Source organism: Zeus faber (assembly GCF_960531495.2).
Source record: "Zeus faber genome assembly, chromosome: 4".
Classification (NCBI taxonomy): Eukaryota; Metazoa; Chordata; class Actinopteri; order Zeiformes; family Zeidae; genus Zeus; species Zeus faber.
Window position 1 is genome coordinate 27,368,958 of NC_137191.1, and position 11,898 is coordinate 27,380,855.

Here is an 11,898-nt window from a genome sequence, read left to right on the forward strand (position 1 = left end):
AGCCACGTACGAATTAATCCACATAAACCAGTAGTGATTAGATTGTCCAGTTAGTATTTACCACTCTTAGATTTTACTTAATTAATGGATTATGTAGACAAGATTATGTTTAGGCAACATTCAAGAAATGCATTCTAAGAAAATTTGAAAACTCTGCATGATTTACACACTGTCTGATATTTTGTAGCCTAATCGATATTCTATGGACATTATCACCTACATATTAGAAATTGTGATAATATAATTCTATTGCTACAATTGGGTGCACGCATTTACTTTATGTGCTGGGACTGTGGTCGGCTATTCAGCATAACTGTTTGGGAATCATAGAATTATTCCACGCACTCCTTTTACAACCGTGGACCTAGACCAAACAATGTTGTCACAATGTGTCTCTCACCAAGTGTTTAAGTCTATGTGCCCAGGTCAAAACAACCCTACCCGTCCCACTTGAAGGACCACTACGCGACCAGAGATGTGACCGATAAGACAGACGGCTACAACTATCGCCCATTGCCTGGGATCCCAACAGCGGCGCCGAGCCACGCACTCCATACCACACCAGCTCTAGACTGAGACCACCCCACCACCTTGGCCCTCACTACGACACCCCACCGCTATGAGGACACCACCGCATCCAACTAATGGCCGACTCCCCTCGCCTCTGCAACTCCAGTCAACCTAGACTGCTCCCAAGCCATCATCGACCAGGACAACTGGATGCGACCTCTCAGTCGCAGCCTCACTACACTGGACTACTCCGACTCCTCATCCAGCTCCTCGTTGGACAACCCTTCTCCCAACCACGCTACTCCAAACAAGAATTCTCCCAACTACACTCCTCCAAACCACGCTCCTCCAAACAACATTCCTCCCAACCACGCTCCTCCAAATCACGCTCCTCCAAACCCAAACCACGCTCCTCCAAACAACGCCCCTCCAAACAACTGCCCACAGGAGGGCCTAGAACCCACAGTAGACCCGTTCTTCGCTCGACCCACCACAGTGGCAGCTTTCCCTTTGTTGGTTTTCCGGTCCCTTCTGGCCAGGGTCCCACCAGCTACAGCCATCCATCTACGTAAAATACATGTACATGTCAAGGAGAAACGGCGGAACCAGGCGCTCAGGGCCCGCCTTGAGCAAATTGTATTATACAAAAATCTAGTGGTCAGACTTATTCTTGCCAATAACAATCTGCGCCAGCAAATCTCCACCCTCAATCAACGACTGCAGCAGATTCAGCGGCTGTGCGGTTGAGCAGCCTGACCTGACATGGATCTAGATGATTAGGTCAGAGTGGCTGCGTACCTGTTGCTCATTAGTTGGTCTAACGAGCAGCAGGTAAAACCGCAATCCCCACTTGTGTGTATATACTTTTTTTTGATAATCAAATATGACCACTCCAATGTTAATGCACAGCAAACCCCACACCCGTATTTCTCACATACTTCACTGATCCTCACAGTTGTGTGATGATTTTATTTCTCATACTCATCACAGTTGTTGTTCCTTATACTCGCCACAGTTGTGTTATGTTTTTGTTCCTTATACTCGCCACAGTTGTTGTGTTATGATTTAGTTTCTTATACTCACCACAGTTGTGTTATACATTTTTTATACTGAATACGTTTGTTGTGTTTTATAGTGGTATTGTATATTCACTACAGTAGTTTGATTATACACTCACTTACAGGTACATTTATGTGCCGCTTGTTTGCCTACATTATATCCTGCATACCAATCCACATGTTATCCAGCATAATGAATGTTACTACTTATAATCAAACTAACCCACTTAATGTTATACTAAATCCAATGCCATAGAAACCCGATTTAATGTATAAAAAAGCCCTTTAAAAATTACCTTTGAAATGTAATACACTTTGTTATACGCCAAAGTCTAGCACATAATATGACCAATAGAGGACCCTTAAACCTGTTTTTTGGAAGCCGCCTGCTTTTAGAAAATTACAAGTAACGCCCTCTCTAAGAGAGGGAGGGTGTTTGGCTATGAAGGCTGCGTTTGGCTGTCTGAGAAGTGACATCATTGGACAGGTGAACAAATGATCAGGACTGCGATTGGCTCAAAACAGATTTTTGATGATTTCATGACATAAAAAAAGAAGGAATTTGTAAATAAAACAGCATCTTGTGATTATAAAGACATGGGAAAAGGAAAGATATGCAGTCGGTTTCGCAAAGCCTACTCCGAGTTTGTTGTTGTTTTTCCCCATACACAATAAAACTTGTATGCACCAGATTTTGTTCTGTTCCAGTGTTTTTGAAGGTCGGAATAAGATAAGAGCGCCGAGCGGGAGATCCAGGCTTTTTTTTATCACAGGCCCCGGACTTGAATCTTTTTTACCGCAATAATTCACAGCCCTCAATGTTTTAACCACGACACTGACGTTATTTCGGTAAGCAATGTTTTAACGCAACAACGACAAATAAACACCAGAAGCAAGAAATTTGACTTCTCTGTGAAAATGTAGTCTAGGTGTTGTTATGGATTACGAGAAGAGGGTGGCAGAAGCTCAATTATATCGCGGAACTGGCAGGTGGCAGCAGGTTGCTCGCAGAAAACAACAATTCCCAGAATGCCAATGGCGGGGAGGACCCCGCCATTGGCATTCTGGGAATTGTTGTCCCCTAGTGAAGTTTAAATGCTCGCAATGTCAAAAGTGGCACCTTCTCAAAAACATTGTTATAAAACAATAAATGCAGGAAATGGGAATGTTTCAAAGTTACAGCATAATAAAGGGGTCATGCTACTAAAGTGAATGTAGAATAAAAAAAACATTTACTTAAAATTAAAGGATTAACTTGAATTATGCATTTTCCAATATATATATTTTTTTTAATTAATGATTTAAATATTATTACACACACACACACACACAGACGTACATAATACTGTTTATACATATACACATATGTGACATGTTGCTTCTCACAGTGCTCCTTACCTCAAAGCGTGTCTTTATGACGGTGACTGGCAGCATGGAGACACCGGCCACGGTTCTGGCGCCGGCGCCCAGTAGAACAGCCTCACCAGCGTTGGGCACCCGGTCCAGGAAAAAATGCTGCTTCAGGGAGTAAAACGTGCTGAAGTAGATCCCCACCCCGGGGATGCAGCGCACAAATGACTGGCGATGGAAGATGAGAATGTAATATGAGAGAAATAATTATTTTCTTATAGTACATCATATAAGTTCATGTGTGAGGGTTCAGAATATAATTGTGCTACAAATTCTAATGCTTTCGCCCAACAAAACATTGGATGTAGAATAATTTATGATCAAGGTAAAATAAGGGAATCTTGCAGGATGTACAAGAAAACTCCAGCTTATGATTCAAAATAAATTAATATATATATATTTTCTTTACATTTATATATATTTATAACTCAACACTTGAAATTAGGGCTGTCAAAGTTATCATTAACTCTGCAGCAAAATTATTATTTTATATAAGTTTTTTTTAAATTTATTGTGTTGTTTTGTTGTATTTTGTTATGTTTTTATATAGCATTTCTTGTAAACAGGCTAGTTTGTTTTAGAAACCGGCTCAGTGCAAAGGAAAATGAGAACAATACCAGTTTGTTTATCGTGAAAATGATATCAAATCAAATAATAACCAAATCATAGTATGGCTATAACTTAATGCAATGCTTTTTAAATAGAAAGAATATTTAGGATCAAATTTGAGTAAGTTTAAAAATTGCGATTAATCGATTCATTATTTTAGTCGTTTGAAGCCCTTATTCAAATACATATTTTCTATGTATTTCCTGAAATGTAGTTTGTCATCCAAAAAATAACAAAATATATCAAAATAATAAATATAAAATGATATTATCATACTTATACAATAATATAATGTAGTTTTTATGGCGTCTTGAACACCCAGATTTGTTTCTTATATTAGAAATTATGAATAATGTGCAGTGTGGCAAACAAAGATTGATTGCATTTTATTTGTCCTTTTGGAATATGAGCAAGAAATCTTAGAAGGGGAAACAAAAGCCTGACGTGCCTCAAGCTGAAAAACCAACATAGATGCAATAAACTGAATGCTTTAGTGCTAACGAAGACACTCACTGGCGACACTCCTTTCCACAGGCTGAAGAAGTTCTCTGTCCGAATGACCTGAACGAAGACGGCGAACATCCCCACCTTGGGCATGCTGGGGGGAGAAAAGTTTCCTTCCACACACACACACACACACACACACACACACACACACACACACACACACACACACACACACACACACACACACACACACACACACACACACACACACACACACACACACACACACACACACACCTTGAAAATTAGAACTACTAAATAGTAGAACCGCTCTTTCGGGAGTCATAATTCTAATCGGGGAAAAAAATTAAAATGAAGACATTTTAAATAAACACTCCCTTTTGTCCATAACAGTTCCATTTACGGTGCTTGTAGGGAGCTAATTGCAGCCTAGAAATGAGTGAGCGGGGCTGATTGCACAAATCAGCCTATATGGGTCGCAGAGATGATTCAGAGGAGCTAAACTGTGAGTGTGCGAGACCCCCAATGGCACTCTGTGTGATCACTCTGGCACAAAACTACAGTATGCACGTTACTCCTGTCTGCAGGCTCTTTGACGGGGTGTGTGTGTGTGTTTACATGCACGTACCCGGGCTTCATGTTGTTCTGAAGCATCTGCAGCCGCGTCTTCACCAGATCCAGTGGCTGGAAGAGCAGCGTGGAGCAAGTGCCGCTGAGCGAGCCGCACATGAAGGCTTTGAGAGCTGGGTGAGCCTGGGGGGGAAGTGCAGACTGTTACATGGGGGCATAGGAGAGAACAGTGAAGGACAGAACAAATGCACAAAACACAAAGGAGGAAAATAATGTGGAAAATAAATTATTCTGGGGGAGGGAGACAAGAGTAAATAGACAAATAAGTGAATAATTATAATGATAAATACATTTTATATACACACACACACACACACACACACACACACACACACACACACACACACACACACACACACACACACACACACACACACACACACACACACACACACACACACAATTTTCTCTGAAATAACTTGAAACTGACAAAATTGGCATCCATCATTGTTCATTCCATATTTAATAGAAATCAGACTTTGCTTTTGAATATTTTACATAATAAAACAAATTAAAATGCCGTGGACAAAAATGACGGGACCCATAACCTAATATTTTGTTGCACAACATTTCGAGGCAATCACTGCAATCAAGCGATTTCTGTAGCTCTCAATGAGACTTGTCAACAGGTAGTTTGGCCCACTCTTCCTGAGCAAACTGCTCCAGCTGTCTCAGATTTGAAGGGTGCCTTCTCCAGAATGCATGTTTCAGCTCTTTCAATAGTCTTGGATCACAGTGCACTCCCATAGGGCACAAAATAAAGTGCCCTCTGTGTCTGGGGCCTGACACCTCCAACCCTTCGCTGAGTTCTTAAGCGTAATTTGTGAAGTCGAGAAGGTGTCCAATAAAATCTAAATAAAATTCAAATCCCCTCCCACTGCTGTACACTTAACGAAAGGCCCAGGATCCATTCACATGTTATCTTTAGAGCATTTGATACTCTATTGACCTGATCAAAGATCTTTGAATAATAAAATGAAGCCTCTTCCATATACCATAGTGACGCTAGTGAGAATATCAAAATTTTGAGGGATATTTCTGGGTGAGCTAAAGACCTGTGTTAGTAAGTGCTTCAATTGTAAATATTGCCAGAACTTAGATCTGGGAAGGTAAAAATCTAAGACTAGCTTCTTAAATGTTTTGAGAGTGTTTTCTTCATACAGCATATGTAAATCTATGTGTAAAGTGTAAGAATGCCTTTATCTACCGACTCTTTCCATACGGAAAGGGCTTTGCCAGTTAGTAGATTGGGATTTAACCATATACTTGATTTTGAGTTAAGATAACGATTTAATTGAACGTGTGACATATTATCGTCCACGTTTCCTTCAGATGAGATATGATAGGATGCAACCGATACCAGGGAGACAATTTGGTAGAGAGCCTGTCACCCGCTTTATCTCATACCATGGGGGAGCCCTCTCTTGGGGTAATGTCCACTGAGCTAAATGTCTGGTACTAAAAGCATAATGATAAAATACTAGTTTAGGCAGCCCTAGACACCCACTATCAACTGGAAGTTAGAGCCTTTCCAGGCGATTCCGGGTCGTTACATATTCTAATAAAATGTTTAAAAAAGATTCTAGGTATATTAATATGTAGGGATTGGAGGACATTTTTATCTTAGGTACGTGTATGCTGTTCATCACTTTTCCCCATAAGGAGGACATAAGTGAGGACCATCTTCTTACAGCAGATGAAATTTTCCTCAGTAGGGGTTCAAAGGTTTTTCCCCACAATTTGACTCAATTGATGAGGAAATACAATGCCTAGATACCTAATGCCCTCCATTGAAATGACCCTGCTTGGAAGAAAGACTTGGGGCAGTAGGAGGTCAGTGTAAAGTGCTTCAGATTTTGTCCAATTTATATCCAGACAGCTTCGAGAACGAGGCAATAGATTTAAGCAAAACTGGGATGGACCTCACCAGATTAGCTACCATCAACAAAATATCATCCGCATAGAACATAAGCTTGTGAACTGCATTGCCTAATCTGACCCCTGGGAAGGTGTAATTTCCGCATATTGCAGCCGCTATCGGTTCCAGTGCTAGACAGAAGAGTGCAGAAGAAAGACCCAAGCCTTGTCTAGTTCCTCTGCCTAATGTGAAATAAGAAGAAATTATTCCTTTTGTCTGCACAGCTTTCTCTGGTTGATTATACAGAAACTCTATCCATTTCACAAATGTCTGACCACACCCAAAGGCTCCAAGAGTGTAGAATAGTTATCTCCATTCCACACGCTCAAAGACTTTTTCCACATCTTTATCACAATGGCTTGTGATAAAGGAGGCAATTTCCCTTAAAGCTTCCTTGAACATCTGCGCCATTAGTGAGATGGCGCTTGATAAAACTAAAATTGATTCATTGAGATTACAATTTTATTTTACTTTTGGTTTTATGCGACAGGCCATTTGAAGTAAGTAGCTAGGTTAATATCTTTTAAGTTAGCAATTGCCTGAAATGGCTAGAAGTAATAAGTTATGTTACACTACGGGGAATGTAAACAGCCTGGGAAGCCATATCAAGAGAACGAAGGAACCCTGCAGCTTAAGTCAAGTCAAGTCACACTTTATTTATAAAGCGCAAAAAGTGAAGAAATTTGATGCAGTCTTTTGACAAGTCAAGTCTAATAAGTTATGTAGGGATTGGTTGGACTTCAGGTGTTCTTCGGTGCTGGTTCTAGTCAAAGCAAACATTTGCAATTTAAATTATTAAGGAAATATCTGATGGCCATTGTCCTTGGTGGCGATTTTAATATCTCTCTGGACCAGACTTTAGATCTGAGTAGCTCTCAATGGAGTAAACAAACTAACTCAGTTCTCATAGTGAAGTTTATGTAAGTAATAGTCAGGTGACATAGCACACATAACATTCAACACAAATCAGACCGATCCACAAATACAACGCAAATCATTACTACTCTGTTCTGTATTATTAAAAGAAAATGAAAAACAAAAAAAAATAAGGGCTCATTGACATTAAGGTCCAGAGAAACTAAAGACTTAGTCTTACGTCTATGATAAAGGGAGGACAAGATAAGAATGGAAAAAATATTAATTGCCTAAACATGTTTCTGGTGGGAGTTAGCAAAGTGATTGAGGAAGGCGAATACTTTTCTAATATATTAGATGTTTTAATTTAAATAAAGATATTTTTTTATTAATCTGAGAAATTTAAAAAATAAATTAAAAAATAAAATAATCAAGCAAAAAGCCAATTTCAAGCAGATTCAATGTGAAGTTAGACTTTGTGAAGAAAGGGTCAACGCCCATATTTATGTGATTCTATATCAATATATTGACATTTTATATAATATAATGTGAATTGCTCCCAAATTTTTCACTACTCCTACCATCTGACTTATAGCATCATATTAATATCTATTAATATTTAGAATATAATTGAATCACATCAAGTATTTTTTGTTTGTACCCTAATTTCAAACAAATTAATAAATTACTGATTCTCTTCAAGCAAAACACAACCTGGGGGGTGAAGCTATATTAATATTCATACACACTCTGTGAAGGCTTTGCATATTAATATCAAGGTTTTTTTACATACAGACATGGGAGGCAGAGGCCAAGTCAACGCCCCTGCCCATCCAACACACATACAGAACATAGGGGTGATGATGCAGATGTGAAGAGACAGCGCGGGCCACACACACACACACACACACACACACACACACACACACACACACACACACACACACACACACACACACACACACACACACACACACACACACACACACACACACACACACACACACACACACACACACACACACACAGGGTGAATCAGGCCGAGACGCAGCATTCTCGGCGGCAGCATGCCTCATGGACAAACAGAACAGAGGCATTGGATACGTGAGCATTTCGGGGACATCCCCACAGACATTTTTTGGACTTTCAAAGTGAAGTCCGACTAAATACACCTGGTCAGTGGAGACCCATGTTCCCGGTGCACTCCTAAACCAAAAAATGTGAGACCGGTCCTTACAAGTATAATAAAACAAACACAGATAGACAGACAAACAGAACACGTAAGTGATGGAACAGGTGCATAAACGCTACAAATAAATAGACATAAAAAACAACAAACAGCACTAACATATGCAGAGCAGCAGAAACCAAATTGTTCCTCTTATTCCATGCGTGCAGGCTTTCCACATGCAGAGCACTCACACACTTAGTTTTTTGTAAAACGTGCACAAGCGGAAAACCCATCGCCCCCTCCTACCTTCCCCATGCTGCCCGGAGCTCCGGCTGGAGAATCCTGTTTTTCTTGCATCCCTCCTATTTACTCTCCTTCTCCCACCGGTCTATCTATCTATCTATCCATCCATCCATCCGTCCAGCCCACAGCTAGGAATAACACCTTCTCATATAGCGTACCTCCATCACTCCCACTTTTCTCCTTTTTCTCCCTCCCCCTCTTCTAGCCTAAGCAGGAGCTAAATCCACACACTCTCTTTCTGGGTAATTCTATCCTTATCATACGCCACACGCAGCTCCCACCCCCCTCTCCTTTCGAAGCGCTTGCTGCCAAATTCCCCCTTTGTCAAATGGCATGAGTCACACAGTGGCTTTGGTATATGGGGAGAGAGAGGGAGAGAGGAGAGAGAGAGAGAAAGAGAGAGAGACTATGTAGGTCGTGCAGGATGGATACGAAAGATCAGATCAAATTACTCAAAATGCTCTCAATTTCAGATTTGCCATTTCCCTGTATTTGCATATGAAGTAGCAGTATACATTAAAAAACATGAAAATCCTCCCAAAAACATTCTCGTAATGCCACCTTTTACAAATATGCAAAGCAAGCATAAATCATAATCTGATAGAGGCTTCCAGAGAAAATAGGTCTCCTCCACCTGACCCCTCTACAGGTTTGGGATGAAAGTGTCAACCCAAACCCACAGCATGCATTAAACAAAAAGTATCAGATTAATGATGATGAATGAAAGATATGGAGAATAAAAATAAAATTAGAATAAAAAGAGCAGTATAAAATAATAATAATAATAGTTGTCTCAAACAAATAGCCCAAAAGTACAAAAAAATAGAAGACAGAAAATGTGTTTTGATTCACAGGATAAATTATTGTTATAAAGTATAAATTATAAACATTAATTATTGCTATCTAATTTTAAGCATCCATTCTCTACTAATTACACATACAATCTCTCTATTTCTCTCTCTCTCTCTCCCTCCCTCCCTCCCTCTCTGAGTAGTCCGACGTGCGTGAGCTGAGAGGGCGGTGAATGGTTTGTTCCACTAACAAGGTAATATTGTCGGCCCATTTGACATGATCCCGCTCGGTTGTCAAATTCAGGGTAAAACATGCTGAAGGGCATTACATGGTTAAAGCAAACTCTGGAACCATGAAATGCTTTGAATGTGGGGACGTACGGCCTAGGAAGCCTGGGTGCCCGCACTGGCAGCGCGCCGCCGAGCAGCCCAGCTACCGGCGGAGCAGAGACGTGCCTCCGGTTTGGAGGCCGGCTTGACTCCTGCACAAACTATACCGCTTTATTTAAAAAACAAAAACAGCCTTATTTATCATATTCGGTGCTGGTGCCGCTCGGAGCCCGGCAGGGACTGTGGTGGCCCCCCCCGCTCCGTGCGCACTCACTCATGCATGGCTCTGTCCCAGCTCCCTGTGTGCCATCCAGCAGAGGGAGCCGAATCCGTCCGAGAGAGACAGGGAGACGGGGCGGTGGTTGAGACTGAAGCGCTGGTTTCTGAGAGCCAGGAAAAGGAATATGAAACCGATTCTGATGGTATGTCCATTGCCGACTGTCTAGAGTCTAGACGATCAAATCTACACCCGAGAGGAGATTCATTCATTTCTCGATTTAATGCTTGTGAAGGTAGCCGATTTTTCTCACACAAGCAAATTCATCAAAACCGCAGGTGCACTGCATAAAAGGGTCAGGATAGATCAGTTGGACGAAAAAAAAATACTCTTAAGACAGAGCTTAAGACAGAGGAATAAAGCAAAAAGGCCAAAAAGACTCAAAATCAATCGATAAGTTGTCATGCTAATGTCCCCTTTTTGTTTCACTGGTTTTCCTTTTCCTCTTGTAGTTTTTTAATTTGGGGATTTTAAACACTGACGGTGGGAGGGATGGAAAGAGGTGGGTTTTCATTTTTGGGTCGTCACCACCACCACCTTTGTTCAATCTGGAGGAGACAGAGGCCCAGGGAAGGCTGAAGCCTGCCTCCATCTGCCTGATGGGACATTGTCCACCAACCCTGAGCTGAGGAAGCTGGCGGTGGGATTCCACACGAAGAGCCCACTGCAGTGTCCTCGGGATCGGCCTCAGCTGGGAGGGGAGGAGCAGGTCGCCCTGGACTCCCCCATCACCCTGGAGGACACCACTGCAGTGGGGCAGCTGGCCCCGGACAAGGCACCCAGTGTGGAGGGACGGACGGAGGGGAAGAAGCAGATCCAGTGGCCCACATTTTGCTGCTGCATTTTCACGCTTGTGATTGATTGTTTTTATTGATTCATCGATTTATCTTTAAATTCTAACGATTTTCTTAGGGAAAAAAGATGATGGTGCATTGGTCTCTCTCTAATGTAGAGGACACATTTTCTCCCACGGTGATCAATATATAAAGTTCAAAGTGTACGTTCTTCCACGCCTTCCTTGTCAGACCAATATCGGATCAGAATCTGTCAAATAAATGAAATGATATGCGCAGGGGAGACAGAGTCACATGAACCCACCATGACCAGCTCCATCCTGGATGGGGCTGCAGAGGAGGGGGGCTGGAGGTTAGAGGGTGATTGTGCGGTTTCTTCTGGAGGTCGGAGTCTCCCCTCGGCTGCCGTGTTGACAAGCAGGTCACTAACAGCCGTAGCTAGATAAAGAAATACGGAAGAGAAGACGCAAATAAAACAGCGGCGATCTGAACCACATGGATCGATGCGGCTGTGGTCCACAGTGACATTAGCACTTAGCCTACCGTGCTAACTAGCGTGCTAGCTAACTTTTTAGACTTTCGGCTAATGTTATTCCGCACTGAAAAAGTACATCTGGCTGTCCTCGAATTTCCGCCACCGCTTCTCCTACCTGGCTTTGATATCCGCCAGGGACTGAAGGTCAAACTTTCAGCAAACTTCTTGACGATAGTGATGTTGGCGCTCAGGAGGTGACACCTTGCAGCGCTGTTGTGGTTCCCCGCAGTGCTGTATTG

General features: G+C 41.8%; 1 protein-coding gene across 1 annotated transcript in view; it reads right to left on the bottom strand.

Annotated features, from left to right (window-relative positions):
• The window catches only part of slc25a38b (solute carrier family 25 member 38b), a 30,278-nt gene extending 18,380 nt beyond the window's left edge, over positions 1-11,898 (bottom strand). Inside the window, exons 1-5 of the mRNA XM_079998496.1 lie at positions 11,775-11,898; positions 11,429-11,562; positions 4,684-4,808; positions 4,101-4,185; positions 2,967-3,146 (exon numbers count right to left, since the gene is read on the bottom strand). Of these exons, the coding sequence (XP_079854622.1) occupies positions 2,967-3,146; positions 4,101-4,185; positions 4,684-4,808; positions 11,429-11,443 (405 nt within the window). The 5' untranslated portion in view covers positions 11,444-11,562; positions 11,775-11,898. The remainder of the gene's footprint in view (positions 1-2,966; positions 3,147-4,100; positions 4,186-4,683; positions 4,809-11,428; positions 11,563-11,774) is intronic.